This window comes from Littorina saxatilis, linkage group LG8 (assembly GCF_037325665.1).
Source record: "Littorina saxatilis isolate snail1 linkage group LG8, US_GU_Lsax_2.0, whole genome shotgun sequence".
NCBI classification, from domain to species: Eukaryota; Metazoa; Mollusca; class Gastropoda; order Littorinimorpha; family Littorinidae; genus Littorina; species Littorina saxatilis.
Window position 1 is genome coordinate 26275917 of NC_090252.1, and position 21112 is coordinate 26297028.

A 21112-nucleotide genomic window follows, 5' to 3' on the forward strand; every position below is an offset into this window, starting at 1 on the left:
GTGCGTGGGAAAGTCCACCCGAAATGTTCCACAGGGGAACTGGTTGTGTTTGGATTGTTCATTTTCTCACAGTGATGTTGATGTTGTTTACAGTGCAGTTTTGAAAGAATATTTTCCGAATTTGGGGCACACTTTCGTCTTTCGGTTCGTTTATCAACATTCGAGTGTTTCTAAATCCAAACCTTCCATCACCGCTGGTGCAGATTAGACCTGCCTGACTGTCCGCGTGCGTGTTAGAGCTGAAAACGAAGCCTCAATCGCCAAAGCATCACCCATCTGTAGGTTCTGAGCATCGGATGTACGTTGATACGTGGTAAGATCCGCACGGAACTGTCTATGCAACTTTTCCTAGTCACAGGTGTAAGCTTCGATCTTTTCTTTGCAATTTCGTCCTCTGTGTACGTAGCAAAGCGTTTCACCATTTTCGGTTTTCGGTGCAGACGACGATAGTGAAAGTAGTACCTATTGTTTTGTTTTGACCTTTCGTATTCAGGGTTCTTAATTGAAGCTTGGTAAAGGGACCGTGTCATGTAAGTAGAAAGTTGAGGAAGCTTTTGAAAACAGAAATTGAATGAAGAAGAAAATGGAAAATTTCTTAGTAAATTTTCATTTGATTAATATACTAATCGATGTATCAGAGCCACAACCATGTATCTCCAAAATGGACGTTCTTATAAATCTGTGATTGAAGTTTTGATGCTGAGGAAAAAATATGTACTTTAATGTAAAAGTTCGCCAAAATCATGGAAAGCAAGCAAAATACTGTTTTCTTTTATTTGTAAGCTCCTTGAAAAAAAAAGATAATGATAACATGCCAAAAAATTAAAATAAAAACAATAAAGGGATCTTCCGTGTAGAATTGTACTGAAAACCCGATCAAAAGTTGAGCCAAAACAGTGCACAGCAACCTACACTATTGTGGCCTGTATCCCGAGAAACAACTCAGGGAACTTCCACAGGCCACAACCAGCTATCTGTGTAATAGCTGTTTGTGGCCCGGAGGAATGGTCTGATAGAGCTTGCCCTGTACGGGCCATAACCATGTAAATATCAGATGCACGTTTGTGGCAGTGAGTAGAAAGGGACTTAGTGTACAGTAATCAAAGACACAACCACCTATCCAAAGTATAGCGTGTTGTGGCATGCAACATTTTCTTAACATTTGACAGGAAGGATTCTGCAACCATGTACCTCTGATAGGTTTGTCAAAAAATAGTGCTAAAAAAGTTGTTTAAAAATAAGAAAATGGTTCACATAGGAGATATAACATGACAGGATTAAAAAAAACTATAATTAGAGAGCCAGGATGGAGGGTAATTTTTTTTATTGTACAACTTAAGGGAAACGAAATGGTTTTATCTTACCTTTTTCTTGAACCGACAGGAAATCTTTCTGGCATTCCACCATGAAAATTACAATAAAGTCATACACACAGCAATGTTTTCTCACTTCACTGTCAGTGTTTCGTTGCACTGTGATTATACATTGTTCACAACTAAACAGCAACATTTTTGACAATTTATATCACACAGATAGGAATCTTTGTTTGTTTTCCGATTTTAAGTAATCGTCTTGCTCTTTTCTAGGCATGTTCAGTCTTCACATGAAAAGCATGAATGACAACATCGAATCACCTGATCAATATGTGTTCTCTGAACTCAAGGTGGAACTTTTTCTCAAAACAGTCAATGGTAGCATCCTTATGTATATGTTTGCGTCCCGTACACGTAATGATGGTAGTTACAGCGATGACGATGACGATGATGATGATGATGATGATGATCATGATGATGATGATGATGATAACGACAGCGATGACGTGGATCAATCAGCAAGCTTCTGAGTATAACGAACAACGCCTTAGTCTTCATCTGTGTCTGTATCTTCTGTGGCATCAGGCTCAGCCAAACGGTCAGGGGCGGAGTTCTCACTGGGCAGTTTGTGATAGAAGTTGTGGTGCTGCTCGGGCACAATGCCGAGACGACAAAGGTCCAGGAGATCCGCCTTCTTTGTTGACGACACTGGCTGGCGCCTGCCATAGCGGGCAGACAGATGTTCTGGTGGTGCTGGCTGCCGCCCACGCCGTCCAGTGGATCCCCGCTTGTCTGCAGCAGGTTGAATGGATCCCCTGGCCGATACTTAAAAAACAAGGTGTCAGTTTGTCCCTTGACATAAGGGATCCACTTTATATGTGTCCTCACTGTGCGAGTACCGGAACTATCTGTGTTTGTATTCATCATTGACGAGGAAGCCAGCATTTTAAAGTCTTGTATGTCTGAATGCTGGATAGGGACCACTGTGTATGGCGCTCATGGTCTTGCCATTTGAAACACAGTGTTCCACTGGTCAGGAATGTGAATAGTGACGTTCTTTTTTGCTCTCTCAATGCAGGCATGCATTGAATCACACTCCGTGTGAGTGTGCCCAGACTCCAGAAATTTCTGGTCTATTGTGTACACAGATCTCCTTGCGGCCAAACAACCATCATAGTGTTGTGGGACACCAGGTGATGTCAGCAGGGCCAGATAGATTGGGTTGAATGCGTCACCTTGACAGCCTGGTAGAGTGGGCGTGATGTTGATCACTGCTGGAGATGTTCTGCTTATGAATATTTTCACCTGCCGTTTGGTGAAGTTCGATAGGGCAAGAGGCATGACGTCATTGGCGCAGTTATCCCATACGCCGTGAGAACGCAAGGCAGTGACAGCATTTCTCGCGATTTCTGTGCTCTCAAGGAAAAACCCTTCATAGTGAGTCAGGTTTTCTAAAATGTGGTCACATAAGGCCTGCCTCAACGCACTATCGTCGTGGGTGGTCACGTAATATGATGCCGCTTTAAAAAAAACAGTTTCCATCAGCATAGACTGGTTCCCTTGTCATAGCGTTGGCATGCAGACGACAGTCGAGTCTTTTGTTGTGCAGACGAATGGCCAGCTGGTACAATGTTTCGTTGTTCCGGCTGGCACTGAGAGCTGCTTCAAGTTCACCATCTGCCCACAAGAGTAGTCACAGTCGTCCAATCAGTTTTGTTTCATCTTGCATAATTATGCAGTATTAAAAGTAAAAGGAAATTATTGAACGCCCCTATTGACAGTCACTGTGATAAACACCAAATAAAGAAAAAGAATCACGTATTTATGTGCAGGTAATAAACATTTGAATAGTTTCAGAGAAAGTGAAAAATAGCCCCAACAAGTTGCAAAACATTGGTTTCTACCGTGTAAAAACTCAATTGATCTTCAATAAACAAACACCAGAACTAAATAACATGAACACAGGCAGACGAACACATTGTCTTCGGTACTGAGTATCATACAAGCCTAGACGGTCAACATACATGTACTCCCATCCCTCGCCAGTTGCGCGCGTGCGTGCTACGTGTGTGTGTGTGTGTGTGTGTGTGTGTGTGTGTGTGTGTGTGTGTGTGTGTATGTGCGTGTGTGTGTGTGTCTATAGATGTGTGTGTGTGTGTGTGTGTATATGTGTGTGTGTGTGACTTACCACCTGCAGCTGAATCTAAAATGGTATCTTCATTCTGACTTTGCGGTGATCCAAGTAAGACACTGTCAGAGTCAACAGGTGCTGCGACTGATTCTGGCCAGTCTGACCAGTGAGTCTGACCAGTCGTCTTAGTCCATATCACGTTAATGCTGCAAGAAAAATAATGTGTTTTGTTCATTCATTTTAAACAATGGAATAGCATTCAACAAAGCCTTACTTACAGTCAACAGAGAGAGAGAGAGAGAGAGAGAGAGACAGAGACAGAGACAGAGAGACAGAGAGAGAGGGGCAGGGATAGAGAGACAGGGGCAGGGATAGAGAGACAGAAACAGACAGACAGACAAACAAACAGACAGACCGAGACAGAGAGAGAGCCAGAAAAACAGAGAGAGAGAGAGAGAGAAGACGAATTCTTTATTAACGAGGGTAATGGTATAAGCAAACAGGTGCTTTTTTTACATCCAGCCCTCGCGGCCCATGGTAGGGACTAATCTATTGATAATACTTTTTATGAATTTTAAAATAACAAAAGAGAGAGAGAGAGAGAGAGAGAGAGAGAGAGAGAGAGAGAGAGAGAGAGAGAGAGAATACATAAAATACATTTTAAGAGAAGGCAAAAGACATTAAAGATAACACATTAGATGTCATTTATTTATTTGTTTATTAAGCACAGGTTTTGTTCTCTCCATTTTGATAGAACGTTGTTTTTTTTTTATCTATTTGGTGAATTGTTAACCAATCATACATTTCTTAACTCAATTATCTGAAAATTAAAAACAAGTAAATCACTTACCAAGTTACCGCAATGTACAATTGCAAACTGTGGAGCACTTGAAGTGGCTGTTGTTTGTTGCGAGTAAAGCATCCAAATGAAAAGCAAACGTCCCAGTGCAGAAGAGAAATTAAACTAGCAGATAATAGAGCGTGAGAAAGGGTACCATTAGAGCCCCCAGGTGCGTGGTTGTTGAGATAAAAAGTCCCGTTGGGCACCGAGACTCCCCAGGCCACAGTGTGGTGCTGACAGCTGATTTAGTGTTGCCCCAGTAAGGGCCACTGCTCCCAGCCATCCTCCCGGGGAACAATCATGTTACTAGATAATGCTGCACCCTGGCATGGGGAGAATCACTCTCAATTAGAGTTCCCCCCAAACCACAATCTAGCAAGACAGAGGTATTTGGTAGTGGCCCGTTTATATCTGCTTCTCTCTTCCTTTTCCAACAAGCCACACTGGGACTGTGCCGTATACATGGTTGTTGCTTGTAGATTGTGAGTGTTTCAGCCCAGTGCAACAACCATTTTTCCATCATAACCTTTGAAATATTTTACTTATCGAAATTAGGCATTTGTGATATCAATCTTGATGAAGCAAACTTTAATCCTGTGCAAAAAAAAAAAAATCCAAAATTTTGTGATACATGGTTGTGGCTCTGATGCATCGCCTTACCCGAATCACATATAGCATTTGACACAGTCTGAGATGCTAGGTACTGAAAACGCTTACCCCTCTAACAAATTAAAGGGAAGCAACCCCATCACCAAAAAGGCAAACGTAGCCATGGTAACGGGCCGGTACCCCGGGAGTTACCTCCCATCTAGTGGATACTACGTCACTTCCTACCACAACACGTGGAGCTCATACGGCTTTAAGAAAACTAAAACCCATAAGCGGGGCAGGCGGGAGGGTCTACACTATGTGATTCGGGTAAGTATATTAATCAAATGAAAATTTACTAAGAAATTTTCCATTAAATTACATATTCTTACTCCGAATCACATATAGCAGATAACATCAACATGGCGGTGGGCAAGAAATAAAATCAAACTCACCATCACATTCTGGCCAGAACCTGGCCGGCTGCTACGAGAGCAGGAAGCCCGCGTGAGCCATCCTGGCGAAGAGCAGACGTCCCGAAGATAGTAATTAATGAATATATCTTCGGAACGCCAATAAGCAGTGGAAAGGACATCGTCTAGCCGCTTAGAGCGTAGCACCGCTAGAGACGAAGCCCAAGCCCTAGTCTCATGGGCTCGAGCCGAGTCCAGGGGAAAGGCAGGCAGCGCCCCCCCCCCCCCCCCCCCCCCCCTATTTGCGTGGCTCCACACATAAGCTTGCCTTATGAGAGACGACACCCACCGGGCCAACGTTACTTTAGAAATGTCTTTCTCCCGTGCAGTTAAAAGAGAGAGAAATAACAGCTTCTGATATCTAGACCGCACAGGCTGAGTGCGGGCTAAATACAACTGGAGTGCCCGAACAGGACAATTTACCAAATCAGGATCTGCATGCATCCGGAGCCAACGCGTTGGTCAGAGCCTTAACTCTAACCAACGGAGAGGCCTGCCCCGGAGCCTGATTTTTGGCCAAAAAGTCAGGGCGGAAGTGCAAGGACACCGAGCCGTCTGACGCAAAAGAGACATCCCCTGGCAGACCCGACAGGGCGTGGACCTCGCTACCCCGTCGGGCCGTAGCCAACAAGAGCAAAAAGAGAGTCTTTCGAGTCAGGTTGTAAAGGCTAGCCCCCTGCAAAGGCTCGAAATCCGAGGAACGTAAAAATTCCAAAACCAGGAACAGATCCCACTTAGGAGTAGGCAATCTGGACCTGGCTTGTTGAAGAGCAGCACCCTTAATGACTGCTGCAATCACACCCGCGACATTAATAGATCTACCGATCTGTTTAAGCGTTGCGGAAATCGCTGAGCGCCGGACCCTCAACGAGGAAACAGAAGCGCCTTGCGAAAACAGGAAAGAGAGGTGGTTGGCGACCTGCATAGAGCGAGGCGCAACCGAACTCACCCCTCTCGACGAACACCAGGTGGCCCATGCCCTCCAGTGTGAGGCGTAAACAGACGCAGTGGACGCCCTATGAGAGCGGCCCACCAGGTCCAGCGTCAAGGAAGACGCCCCAGAGCGCCTCAGTGAGTCCCGAACAACCTCCACACGTGAAGCTTCAGAAAACTGGGCTCCTCGTGTGGAACACCTGTTCGGGGCTGCACGAGTTCCTCTCTCACGAATGTGAGGCCCGAAGGCGAGACGAAGCAGGTCTGGGAACCAGACCTGCGACGGCCAAAGGGGGGCGACCAGAAGAAGGGCCGGCCCCTCCAGCTCCGCCTTTCGAATTACTCGGCTGAGTAATGGGAAAGGCGGGAAGGCGTACGCCTCCAGACCCGTCCAGGGAATGTCCAAAGCGTCCACTCGCCAAGCCTGAGGATCCGGGAATGGCGAGACGAACACCGGAAGCCTCTTCAAGAACCTTGTGGCAAAAAGGTCCACCAGAGGCTTTTGGACTTGGGCCCAAAGGCGAAGCAGTGCCCCGTGAGTGATAGTCCACTCGGACTGAAGCACCCTGTCGGAGCGACTGAGAGCGTCCGCCAGAGTGTTCAGCCTCCCTGGAAGGTACCTGGCCGAGATCGTGACGTGGTGTAGAGCACACCACTTCAGAATCTCGCAGGTCCTGTCCGAGAGAGACGGGGACCGCGAGCCTCCCTGCTTGTTGAGATAAGCTGCCACTGTCGTGTTGTCTGTAAACAGACGAACATGTTTGGCTTGCAGGGAGGGCAGAAACTCGACCAGAGCTAGAGCCACAGCTTCTAGTTCTAGCAAGTTGATGTGCCACAGGCTCTGTTCCGCCGACCACAGACCTGACGCCGTGCGTAGGTCCGTGTGCGCCCCCCACCCCAGCAAGGAAGCGTCCGTGAAGAGATCCAAGTCTGGGGGGGGCAACGTGATCGGAACTCCTCTGCAGACCCATTCCATGTCCAACCACGGAAGGGTAGCGGACTGAAACCATCCCTGGAGAGGGACGAGGACGTTCCAATCCACTCGAGGAGAGACCACATACGGCCTCAGTGCAAACTGAAAAGGCCGTTTGTGGACCCTGCCCAGAGGAACCAAGAGAGCCATGGACTCCATCTGCCCCAAGATGGAGGCTAGCCACCGAAGAGAGGCCTGCAGGAGTGGCAAAGTGGAGCGAATCTGAGCTTGGAGCTTGTCCACCCTCCTCTGGGAGGGTTGGACAGTCCAAGAAACCGTGTCGAAAGACATCCCCAGGTAGGTGAACGTCTGAGACGGAATCAACTCCGACTTTGATCGGTTGATCGAGAAACCCAACAAGTTGGCCTCTCGAAGAACCGACTGGGTATGCTGCGAGCAACCTGTCGCTTGACCTGGCAACACAAACATACCGCATTTGAATAAACAACAATAGGTTTGAACACACGAAATCCAGTATATATAAATCCATGAGTTCGGTTGGAATCTGAATTGAAATCTACCTTGTACAAACAATTTGACACGAGCAATGTCGCAAGGCAAGTAACTCTCATACCTTGTGTGGAGACTAGAGTTTTTCCCCTTCCGGATTTCTACACACTGGGCAACTTTAATGACAAGACTGCAATCTGTCGGTCATTTATCAACTATATTTCATTACATAAACAGAATACATGTACAGCATGCAAGAAAATGCACACATCCTTGAATTTCAAGAAAATGAAGCGGATCCACACACTGTCTTGCCTCAGAAACCCGAAGTTAGTACAGTATTTGACGTTGGAACACAGGGGCATAAGCTCGTCTGGAAGAAAATGTCCTCAGCAATTCCAAAACACGATAAGCACACAAAGGTATCAACCTTTATTGCCTCAGGAGAACAACGGCATAACTATTTACTTGATTTTTTTCCAAACCAAAGAAACTGCTGTGTAGTCTTTGCAGAATCGAATGATTTTCACGGAACTATACAACCGCGCATTAATCATTCGCCTGCGCAGGCAGAGTGATTAGAATTCAATCAAACAGTGGCACCAAAAAAAACTTTTTCTTTGAGGCTATATGATAATTCGAATTTTACGCCCTCACAACTTTTGATGATCAATTGAGATGCTTCCGTTACAAGTGTATGCGTGTTTAGGTGGTATCAGCCATCTGCACTTATATGGCAGAATGACCCAGGTCTTTGATGTGCCACTGTGCAGGTGACACGGGGGTGGGACATGGTTACCATCTCTGGGTCTGCACATAAAGTTGACCCATGTCCGTCCCGGCCCAGAGTGGAACTTGCGACCTTCGGATCACAAGTCCAGTGCTCTACCAACTGAGCTAACCTGGCCCCCCTCTTTAAAAAAAGGAAGAAAAGAGGAATAAATAGGTAGGAAGCTTGCATTTTTCATGATCCGCAAACTTTGACCATTATTTTTAATATTCACTGAGACTCAGCATGTAACCTATACATCTACCACTGGTTCTGGAAGGCCACCCCTCATTACAAATATTCTAATAGCAGAAATCAGAGAAAACCAAGCAGTACCGTATTTGACGGACTACAAGCCACGACTTTTTTTCACAAAAAAATCGCATTGCGGCTTATAAAAAGATGCGGCTAAATCGTTACCTAAACTTGAATAGCATTCACCTAATGGAAGTCGCCGCGGATTTTCATTTCGCTCGATTAGCGATTACCCGTACTTTATTAGCTCGGCTCGGTACTCAAGACTCGGCGCTTTTCTCTTTCTTTCGCGAATCTTCGTTTGTCAACAAGTCGCCGTGACAAGATAGCGTACAGAGAAACACCGGATGTATCAGGATCTCGCGCGCGCGAGATTTCGTTTTTTTGTGTCTCGCGATAGTTGGAGGAGCGAGAGCCGCCATGTTGTGTTTTCGTCTGCTCGAAATGTGCGCAAAAGTCGTAAATCATCCCAAAAAAGCTTATTCCGGGCGGGACTACATGTGTGTATTGGTTACAAATTGTATGTGTGATATTTTTCTTCAAACTTTTTCACTTTTCTTCTTTGTTTCACTTGTTTATTCTCGGAGCCGATTTCGCCAAATACCGTACTTTCGTTTGCCTGGTTGTTCTGATTGATTGACACGATCTGATTATATTTTTTTCGACGGCGGCTGATATAGTGGCTCGTCCGAATTTTTTTGTTAAAAGTCGGGGGTGCGGCTTATAAAACGGTGCGTCTTGTAATCTGTCAAATACGGTAGTAAGAAAAAGGGTGGAACATCATCTAATCATGAGGGTGTTCTAAAAGTAGTTTCAAATTGATAATGAGGGATATTGTTTTCAATTTTTCTATAAGGTTCTGTTATGTGGTGAGCAACCATGAAGACCGTTCTTTTAGATATCTTTAGAACAAGATAAGCACAACTTTCAATGGAAGTGAACTGACCTCGGTCCAAAGTGAAGCTGATGCAGCACAGGTGAGGCAGGGGGGAATACAGTGAGGAAGGAGGTGAGGGTGATGGCGCTGTCGGCCAGGTAGAGCACCAGGTCCTGCAGCTCCGCGCTCTCCATGCTGGCCACATCCCCCCACACCTGCTGACCAACAGCCAGTTTCTGCGGGGCCAGTCCTGACCCCTCGGTCTCCACCCCACACTTGATGGCAATGTTGACAAACACCTTTTCACACACACAAACACACCCACACTCACTACAGTCTTGATTTCGTCAAAATTTGTCACGAATTCAAAAAGTAATCGCTAATAAGCACAAAATGTTGGAATGTTCTTTAGGTCAAGATAGCATGTTGCTCAAAATGGATTCAGTTAGCAATTTAAGGTGTGTGTGTGTGTGTGTGTGTGTGTCAGTGTGTGTGTGTGTGTGTGTGTGTGTGTGTGTGTGTGTGTGTGTGTGTGTGTGTGTGTGTGCTTGTGTGTTTGTGCGAGTATGTGTGTGAGTTTGTACGCATATCACTATTTATGCATGTGTTTGCGCACGTGTATGCGTCTGTGTGTGTGTGAGATAAAATACAAATACGAATGTTTAATTGTGATGAGGCATAGCCCTTTCACAAGTGAAGGGGGAGAGAGTGTGTTTTGGGGGTGGGGGACGTGTTAGGGGTGAGTGTTGGTGCCACGATCCACATTTTTACATGACATTGCTGCCTGACCAGAATTTTCATTAGCTGACCGGGATTGCGGAATTTGGAGCCTCAATCTGTCCGGCCAAAAATAGAATGGTAAACAGGTATGTTACAATGTACTTTACGGTACACAGCAAAAATGCAAGCGAGGAGACATGTGCGGGCGAAGCACACTGCCAATGTCCAAACTGGCATAGTCCTCACCAGGGCTCCCCAAAGTGTGCGTCCCTGCGTCCTATACGCACTAGAAGACGAAAAGACACATTCTAGAAATTTGTCGAGGGGGTCCTGGGACGCACTTAAATTTAAAAGAGCAGGTCCTGGGACGTACTAAATTTCCTTTATCGTGTGTACCGTAGATACTTTTTTCAGACTGCAATCGTCAACTGTTGCGTACCTTTTCAGACTGAACTGGTACAAGTGCAAGCATCAATGTCATTTTCACGTGCCAAGGGAATCGGAAAGGAGGTTGAAAGCGATGCAAAAGTAGCTGTACCCGGCAAAGGTTATGTAATAAAAAGTACTGGTTCCTCAGGCAAAAGCATGCCAGGTGACTTCAGCGGTGAACGAACAAAGAAACATAGATTCAGCGAAGTAATGGACCGAAAAGGCAATTAACCACCACCGACTAAGAGAGTTCGAAGCTTCCAGGCCGAGTGGAAAAGAACATTCACCTGGTTAAGGTTTCAAGACGAGAAGTATTTGCAAGGATGCAAACCTAACCAATTGTTCAAATAGGTCACACACACACACACACACACACACACACACACACACACACACACACACACACACACACACACACACACACACACACACACACTCATAATTTGATGTCATCAAATCGGATTAAAAAAAAGTTGAGGCAAAATTTTCAGGACCTCATTTTAACATTGAATTGGTAGAAATTTTCGTAAAACAATTTATGAGTCAGAACATATAAATATGTCATGTTTGCTTTAAAAATGTGCACAAAATTTAGCAATTCGTTGCTCGCTGAGCCCATCTCAACCTTCGGGTTTCGGCTAACCTAGCATCACATGTCTCGGTGATGACTGATTCCGAGCTTTCAGTGTAGAGACTTTTAGCTGCAGTTTGACTCAATGGTTTGTTATCGATTCACCTAAGTGGTTTTGTTTGTTGGTTCGCACAAACATTTATAAGTTTAAAAATATGTTTTTGTTACCAATATCTATTTTTGTGTTTTTTCCCCCCGACTGCATTTAGTTCTGATTAAGCTCTGAATGTGATAGAAATAAAGCATTTTATCATATACTATGGTTTTTGTTGTCTATCGTATGTGTTTGGATCCCATGTTACGTTAAACACGTGTGATGTTACACAACTTTCAGATCACCCCTCGTATCCAAAAAGCATAAACTTATCTTTACTTTTGTCTCTATCTTTCCCATAAACCATGAAAAGCGCTAAAAATGCGATAAATGTCTAGCCTTTGTCGTATGTTCAAAGCAGTACAGCTTAGTGATGCCATTACCACAAATAAATGTGTTCAGAAAACCCGCTTCATGAACAGTTTTCAGTGAGCAATAAATGCCGCAGATTTGCTCCGTTTCTTTGCTGTGACTCAAAAACAAAACCAACTAGATCTGCAATAACATTGTGACGTCTTTTTACATTTAGTCAAGTTATGACTAAATGTTTTAACATCGAGGGGGGAATCGAGACGAGGGTCGTGGTGTATGTGTGTGTGTGTGTGCGTGCGTGTAGAGCGATTCAGACCAAACTACTGGACCGATCTTTATGAAATTTGACATGAGAGTTCCTGGGTATGATATCCCCATACGTTTTTTTTCATTTTTTTGATAAATGTCTTTGATGACGTCATATCCGGCTTTTCGTGAAAGTTGAGGCGGCACTGTCACGCCCTCATTTTTTAACCAAATTGGTTGAAATTTTGGTCAAGTAATGTTCGACGAAGCCCGGACTTGGGTATTGCATTTCAGCTTGGTGGCTTAAAATTGAATTAATGACTTTGGTCATTAAAAATCTGAAAATTGTAAAAAAAAAAAATTTTTATAAAACTATCCAAATTTACGTTCATCTTATTCTCCATCATTTGCTGATTCCAAAAACATATACATATGTTATATTTGGATTAAAAACAAGCTCTGAAAATTAAATATATAAAAATTATTATCAAATTTTTTTTTTCGAAATCAATTTAAAAACACTTTCATCTTATTCCTTGTCGGTTCCTGATTCCAAAAACATATAGATATGATATGTTTGGATTCAAAACACGCTCAGAAAGTTAAAACGAAGAGAGGTACAGAAAAGCGTGCTATCCTTCTCAGCGCAACTTCTTGTCAATTTCACTGCCTTCGCCATGAGCGGTGGACTGACGATGCTACGGTCTTGCTGAAACATTGCATTGCGTTCAGTTTCATTCTGTGAGTTCGACAGCTACTTGACTAAATGTTGTATTTTCGCCTTACGCGACTTGTTTCACATTGTCATGAAGTTGCGTGTGTCCTCGATGATTGACTTTCGGATCAATGTGGGTGCAGCTTAGATTGAATCTAAATTAAACTGCTTCTATCTATATATATATACTAGAGGAATACCCGGCTTCGCCGGGTGAATCGCGAGACAGAGACAGAGGCGTGGTGGTTCGCCGTCTTAGAGCACGTGTTGAACATTATCATCCACCAGTTTGTGCCCACTGAAAGGAAGGCAAGAACATACAGAGAGACAAAAGCCGCCAGACCCCATCACAAACAGAACTCTACAATCCACAGGTGTTGCCTGGCGAGCTAGCTATAAATAGCTCACAACTTCTAAGGCGAACAACTCTGCAGAGTCTGCTGTGAAGGGCGACGGTAGTCTCCCTGTCACACTCGACCCCCTTTGAATGAACTTTGTCCCCAAAGTTCCGAACCATGAACCCGCCAAGCTTAGGTCCCTCCCAGGTTGGTGGAATGGGAACAGCACGAAAATGATTCAGTGGCCATAACGCCATTCCTGAACATATCATGTCGAGTCCCATCCCTGTCGACGACGTCAAATGTAACTAAGTGGCGAAACACCACAATCATCTTTGAAGGCGAAGTCCTCTCAAACGGGATTGAGAATTTTAGAGCTTATTTCTAAGCCCTATATTAACTGTTATGGCTTCTCAAAGGCCAGAACATACAGACAGACAAAAGCCCATCACAAACAGAACTCTACAATCCACAGGTGTTGCCTCCACACACACACACACATACACACACACACACAGACACAGAAGCCGTATATATCTATCTACATCTATAAATATATAGAGATAGATGACAGTGGATTTTTTGATAAATAGATTTGACCTTTGCACTTTTACAGTGAGGACAACTTACGGGTACATGCAAGGAAAGCCGCGTTCTGGAGAGTGCAGTGACCTTCTAAAATTAGTAACGGGAATATGGATTGACGCCACACGAAGGAAGGCAGATAAACGCGTATCATGTCGAGTCCCATCCCTGTCGACGACGTCAAATGTAACCGAGTGGCGAAACACCACAATCACCTTTGAAGGTGAAGTCCTCTCAAACGGGATTGAGAATTTTAGAGCTTATTTCTAAGCCCTATATTAACTGTTATGGCTTCTCAAAGGCCAGAACATACAGACAGACAAAAGTCGCCAGACCCCATCACAAACAGAACTCTACAATCCACAGGTGTTGCCTCCACACACACACACACACACACACACACACACAGAAGCTGTATATATCTATCTATATCTATATATCTATGTGTGTGTGTGAGTGTGTGTGTGTGTGTGTGTGTGTGTGTGTGTGTGTGTGTGTGTGTGTGTGTGTGTGTGTGTGTGTGTGTGTGTGTGTGTGTGTGTGTGTGTCCGCGATGCACGGCCAAAGTTCTGGATGGATCTCTTTCAAATTTGGTGGCCATATTCAGGTACACCCCGGACACAACCTGCTCGATGAGATATTTCAACACGTGCTCTCAGCGTGCAGCGCTGAACCGATTTTGGTTTTTCTCTGGATCCATTCCCAGTAACTCTTCCTTATCTTCTCCAGTGTTTTCAGCGTTTATCTCCCTTCCTTCGTGTGGCGTCAATCCATATTCCCGTTACTACGTTACTATTTTTAGAATGTCACTGCACTGTCCAGAACGCTTTCCTTGCACCCGTAAGTTGTCCTTACTGTAAAAGTGAAAAGGTCGAATCAATTTATAGCCACGCGAAAAATACACTGTCATCTATCTCTATATATTTATAGATATACATATATATATACGGCTTCTCTGTGTGTGTGTGTGTGTGTGTGTGTGTGTGTGTGTGTGTGTGTGTGTGTGTGTGTGTGTGTGTGTGTGTGTGTGTGTGTGGGCAACACCTGTGGATTGTAGAGTTCTGTTTGTGATGTGGTCTGGCGGCTTTGGTGTGTCTGTATGTTCAGGCCTTCCTTTGAGAAGCCATAACAGTTATTCTCAATCCCGTTTGAGTGGACTTCGCCTTCAAAGGTGATTGTGGTGTTTTGGCACTCGGTTACATTTGGCGTCGTCGACAGCGATGGGACTCGACATGAAATGTTCAGGCCACTGAAACATTTTCGTGCTGTGCCCATTCCACCTGGGAGGGACCTAAGCTTGGCGGGTCCATGGTTCGGAACTTTGGGGACAAAGTTCATTCACAGAGGGTCGAGTGTGACAGGGAGACTACCGTCGCCCTTCACAGCAGACTCTGCAGAGTTGTTCGCCTTAGAAGTTGTGGGCTTTCCTTGCATGTACCCGTAAGTTGTCCTCACTGTAAAAGTGCAAAGGTCGAATCTATTTATCGAAAAATCCACTGTCATCTATCTCAATATATTTATATATATATAGATAGATATATACGGCTTCTGTGTCTGTGTGTGTGTGTGTGTGTGTGTGTGTGTGTGTGTGTGTGTGTGTGTGTGTGTGTGTGTGTGTGTGTGTGTGTGGAGGCAACACCTGTGGATTGTAGAGTTCTGTTTGTGATGGGGTCTGGTGGCTTTTGTTTGTCTGTATGTTCTGGCATTTGAGAAGCCATAACAGATAATATAGGGCTTAGAAATAAGCTCTAAAATTCTCAATCCCGTTTGAGAGGACTTCGCCTTCAAAGGTGCTTGTGGTGAACCGCCACGCTGTCTGTCTCTGTCTCGCGATTCACCCCGGCGAAGCCGGGTATTCCTCTAGTATATAAATATATAGAGATAAATGACAGTTTGTTTGTTTGTTTGCTTAACGCCCAGCCGACCACGAAGGGCCATAAGAGATAAATGACAGTGGATTTTTCGATAAATAGATTCGACCTTTGCACTTTTACAGTGAGCACAACATACGGGTACATGCAAGGAAAGCCGCGTTCTGGACAGTGCAGTGGTCTTCTAAAAATAGTAACGGGAATATGGCTTGACGCCACACGAAGGAAGGGAGATAAACGCGTATCATGTCGAGTCCCATCCCTGTCGACGACGTCAAATGTAACCGAGTGCCGAAACACCACAATCACCTTAGAAGGCGAAGTCCTCTCAAACAGGATTGAGAAATTTAGAGCTTATTTCTAAGCCCTATAATAACTGTTATGGCTTCTCAAAGGAAGGCCAGAACATACAGAGAGACAAAAGCCGCCAGACCCCATCACAAACAGAACTCTACAATCCACAGATGTTGCCTACACACACACACACACACACACACACACACACACACACACACACACACACACACACACACACACACAGAGAAGCCGTATATATCTATCTATATATATAAATATATAGAGATAGATGACAGTGGATTTTTCGATAAATAGATTCGACCTTTGCACTTTTACAGTGAGGACAACTTACGGGTACATGCAAGGAAAGCCGTTTTCTGGACAGTGCAGTGACCTTCTAAAAATAGTAATGGGAATATGGATTGACGCCACACGAATGAAGGGAGATAAACGCGCAAAACACTGGAGAAGATAAGGAAGAGTTACTGGGAATGGATGTAGTGGATCTACAGAAAAACCAAAATCGGTTCAGCGGTGCGCGCTGAGAGCACGTGTTGAAAATTCTCATCGACCAGGTTGTGTCCGGGGTGTACCTGAATATGCCCACCAAATTTGAAGCAGATCCATCGAGAACTTTGGCCGTGCATCGCGAACACACAGACAGACAGACACAAGCCGTATATATATATAGATAGATATATACGGCTTTTGCGTGTGTGTGTGTGTGTGTGTGTGTGTGTGTGTGTGTGTGTGTGTGTGTGTGTGTGTGTGTGTGTGTGTGTGTTCACGATGCACAGCCAAAGTTCTCGATGGATCTGCTTCAAATTTGGTGGGGTGGGCATATTCAGTTGGACCCCGGGCACAAACTGGTCAATGACAATGTTCAACACGTGCTCTAAGCGCGGCGCGGCGCGATGGCGCGGTGAACCGCGGATACGGCTTATGTGCCAAGGGAAACAATCTACGCAATTCAACAACGTTAGTTTGCTGAAGCAGCAGTAGCTTCCCTTCTACTTGAAACCTGCCGAGTTTTCAATGTTGGTTCAGATCTAAGTATTGCAATACGTGTACAAAATCCCTCCCATCTTCAAAATATTGCCACTAACACTACCCCTCCCATCGTAAATATTCATTGCAACATTAATAGTCAGGAGCTTTGCCTACCGCCCTGATATGGCCCTTCGTGGTCAGTTTGTAACATTTTGATTACTGACAACAGTGTTTGGTGGCAGCTCAAGGTCGATGCCTGCCGCCTTTTCAGTAACCTTTTTTGCTGCATGACCTTCATTTGGTTGAGGCGATCCTTCATTGTTGTGGTGACTGTAGGCCGACCATAACATTGTCGTAACTGTACTCTGCCCATTGATTGAAGCAATTCCTTCAGTCCGATGATTTTGAAGTGAGACACTGCAACACTCTGAACCACTTGCCTGGCAGAAACGACATCTTTTAGCTATCAAACTGCTCTTGCCTTGTCCAAGTCGCTTCGTGTTTGTAATAGGGGTATGTTGTTTCATTGAATTATCTTGTCAGTGTGTCATTTTACAAACACGTGGCTCGAACCCTGTTGTAGCCCTTGCATTACTGGTTTTGGTCCTGGCATGTCTTGCATCGATTTCATAGGACTTTGAAAACTGCCCCCTTTTTAACCCCTTCACTGCCACAGTATAACAGCATTTTGGTATTGCGGTGTGCCAGGGCAAAATTTCGCTTTCTTCGGTAGGTTCACTAATCTGTTCACTGCTCGATCATTTATTGAGATATCTCTTAGATCTTTGGCATGTGTTTTGCTTATACCCTTGGCTATTACAGGATGACATGATCATTGGACTTTGTTTGTGATTGTTATAGTAAAAATTGATATAATGACCATTTTTGTCAAAATTTAGTTTCCGGACTTACACACACACACACATTGCAGCACGTAAAACCACACAAAACACTGCTAAAACTGGTGTCAAACATCAGGTACTCACATTACAGCCCATAAAAGTATTCTTCTGTGTGGTAATCCATAAATCACTTCTTGTAGAGCTTCCAGAACACTGTATTGCTTGAAAACAGGTCTACGAGTTGAGGTCCGACTTTCGGCCGCCATTGTGAATGCTATAGATTGGTTCTACATTTCTAACACAGTTTTCAACAGTGGTAGTAACTTATCCGAACGGTCAATGAGAAAGAACTGTGTTTAGAACCCCTACAAGTACTTGGACAGTGGTTACCTCCCATTCAGTTTTCAGAAATGTCCTGAAATGTTGTTGACACAAATCCCACGTACGAGATACGGTTATGGGCGTACGACAAACCGAAAATGACCACGTATTACATACGGGGTGGGCAGTTAAAGAAAACCTCACTTTTTCCACCTGAATAGCATGACACAGAAACACTGCCTACCAATATTTTAAAGATTGTGAACATTTCATGACCGCTCCTTAACTTTTTTTGAAGAGTATACAAGTTGTTTCATACTGACCAATGCAATATAATGTTGTCACAACGTGCTAGCCTTAAGTTTTCTTGGTGTACATGTAACAGAGGGACGGGTTTCTACTCGAACCAGGATTAGTACTTCTCGAGAAATATTGACTTCGAAAATGGCTAGCTCAATCACTGGACTGACAATGGTTGTGAGCATGATCCCAAACAAACAACTTGATTCAACGGTTTTTTATGAGTGCATACTGCTAAAATTGTTTTGGACGAAGATAGAAAATTGGATAGAGAAAAAGATTGGATTAAGGGTTAAGTTTAAAATGCAGGATTTGGGTATCAATAATAATAATAATAATAATAATAATAAATGAGAATTTATATAGCGCAACATCATAACTTTACAATTATGCTCTTTGCGCTTGACACATTTAAAATTAAAACACAGTTATACAAGCATTTACATCTACATTCATAGTCAGCAACGCTTAATTAAAAGCATACACCATCAAACATACATTACAACAGATTCTTCCACTAACTAAGTAATAAAAACATGAATAAAATAGGTAGTGAAAACAAGGAAATACCAGGTGAATACCCTTAATCAGACAGAACATGTTATCAACAATACTGAAAACAGCCCTAGATGTATATATACATTATCACATTATCACTAAAACAACAAATACACTACATGTAGCCTACTGATGGACTGAGAAAACAAAATCAGGGGTTGTATTTCTTGAAGAGGTGCGTTTTAAGTGCTCGTTTGAATGCTTGGGTGACTGAGAGTGGCGGATGCTTGGGGTGACTGAGAGTGGCGGATGTGCAAGGGGAGAGAATTCCATTGTGTCAAGACACAAGTTGCAGTAGAAAGATGAGAAATTTTGTAAATGACACTTCATTGATGGGAAAATGTGTGTTAGTATCTTTAGAAAGACAACTTGTTGTGGATCAGTGTTTGTAATTTTTGAGTTCCAAATACTAAGTAGAAAAATTGAATTGTAAATATAAGGTGTATTTGTGTAATTGTAAATACAAAATGTCTATTTTTTGCACGTGTACATCTACACTTTTGAGTTAAAAAAAAAAAAAAAAAAAAAGACCAATGAAGAAGGATGAAAAAAATAAAACAAAAAATAAAACAAGTCATGTGAGGCAAAATTACTACATTTAGTCAAGCTGTCGAACTCACATAATGAAACTGAACGCACTGCATTTTATTACTAAGACCGTATAGCATCATCAGTCCCCCGCTCGTGGAAAAGGCAGTGAAATTGACAAGTCAGAATAGCGCGGTAGTGGTTGCGCTGAGCAGGATAGCACGCTTTTCTGTATCTCTGTTCTTTTTAACTTTCTGAGCTTGTTTTTAATCCAAACATAACATATCTATATGTTTTTGGAATCAGTAAACGACAAGGAATAAGATATTGTTTTTAATCGATTTTGGGAATTTTATTTTTATCATAATTTCATATCTATTATATTTTTGAAATCAGAAAGTGATGAAGAATAACATGAAATTATGTTTGGATCGTTTTATACAAAAATAATTTTATTTACAATTTCCAGATTTTTAATGACCAAACTCATTAATTAATTTTGAAGCCTCCAAGCTGAAATGCAATACCAAAGTCTGGCCTTCGTCGAAGATTGATTGACCAAAATTTCAATCCATTTGATCGAAAAACGAGGGCGTGACAGTGCTGCCTCACCTTTAAAAAAAAGCCAGCTATGACGTCATCAAAGACATTTATCGAAAAATGGAAAAAAAGTGCAGGGATATCATCTGGGAGAACTTTGATGTAAACTTTCATAAAGATCAGTTGGGTAGTTTTCCTGGAATTGCTGTTCACACACACACACACATACACACACACAGACACACACGTCCACTACCCTCGTCTCGATTCCTGACTTCAAAACTTGACTAAAGTTAAAAAAGAAGAAGAAAAGAAGAAAACAGTAAAGGAGGATTTGAAACATCCTGCATGCAACTGAGGCCCCCCCCCCCCCCCCCCCCACCCCTAAAAAATAATTTAAATTTTTTTTTAAATAAATAAAAGAACTTGAATCAACGTCATTGTGCAAGATGTGCGTACCTGTAAAATTGTAGGCACCGCAGCATGTAGGTCATCCAAGTACTGTGGCTGCTGGGTAAAGACATTACTGACCATCTTGGACAGAAGGGCTGTGTTGCTGTGTCCATACAGAGCACACAGGTCCAGAAGCTTGGGGATATCAAACAGGAAGTTTTCGTAGATGATCTCTCCAAATACTTCCGGAGTCAACCAGTTCTCCTGCAGCAATTGATCAAAAGATCTTTATTCTATATCTTCAAACACTTATTTCCTGAACCCAAATGGTAATGTCATGACAATGTACCCTTTGAATTAACTTCTGTATCTTATTTTCAACTAAAATGAAGCAGTTTTCTTTCCAAACCTTTTGCTTGAGGTATATATTGTACTGACACTGGACCTGTTTCATTCATTCTATGAAATACATGTATATACATTTTGGCATAATACAATTTGATATCAACGGACTAAAAATACACTATTCTATATGACACAGTGAGTATCATTAGCTATTGGTTGAAACTTGCTGCGAGTCATGCTTAGACAACATAATTATTAGAGTAAAGCAGAAACAAATATCCCGTGCTAATATTCTAGGGATCACATTCAAAACTTCTTTATTAAGTGAAACACAGCTTCAGTTTGCTGATACTCTGTAAAATTGTCTTTCTTCTTTTAATATTTGCATGTCGCCATTTCATTCATTGCGAGTTTAATGTCTGTTTAGTTTGTTTGTGTTTTGTTGCTTTTTAGT

At 43.2% G+C, this 21112-nt stretch overlaps 1 protein-coding gene across 1 annotated transcript in view; it reads right to left on the bottom strand.

Annotated features, from left to right (window-relative positions):
- LOC138973159 (activating signal cointegrator 1 complex subunit 2-like) overlaps positions 1–21112 on the bottom strand; it is a 91121-nt gene that overhangs the window by 36275 nt on the left and 33734 nt on the right. Inside the window, exons 5-6 of the mRNA XM_070345835.1 lie at positions 20380–20577; positions 9673–9902 (exon numbers count right to left, since the gene is read on the bottom strand). Coding sequence (XP_070201936.1) covers positions 9673–9902; positions 20380–20577 — 428 coding nt within the window. The remainder of the gene's footprint in view (positions 1–9672; positions 9903–20379; positions 20578–21112) is intronic.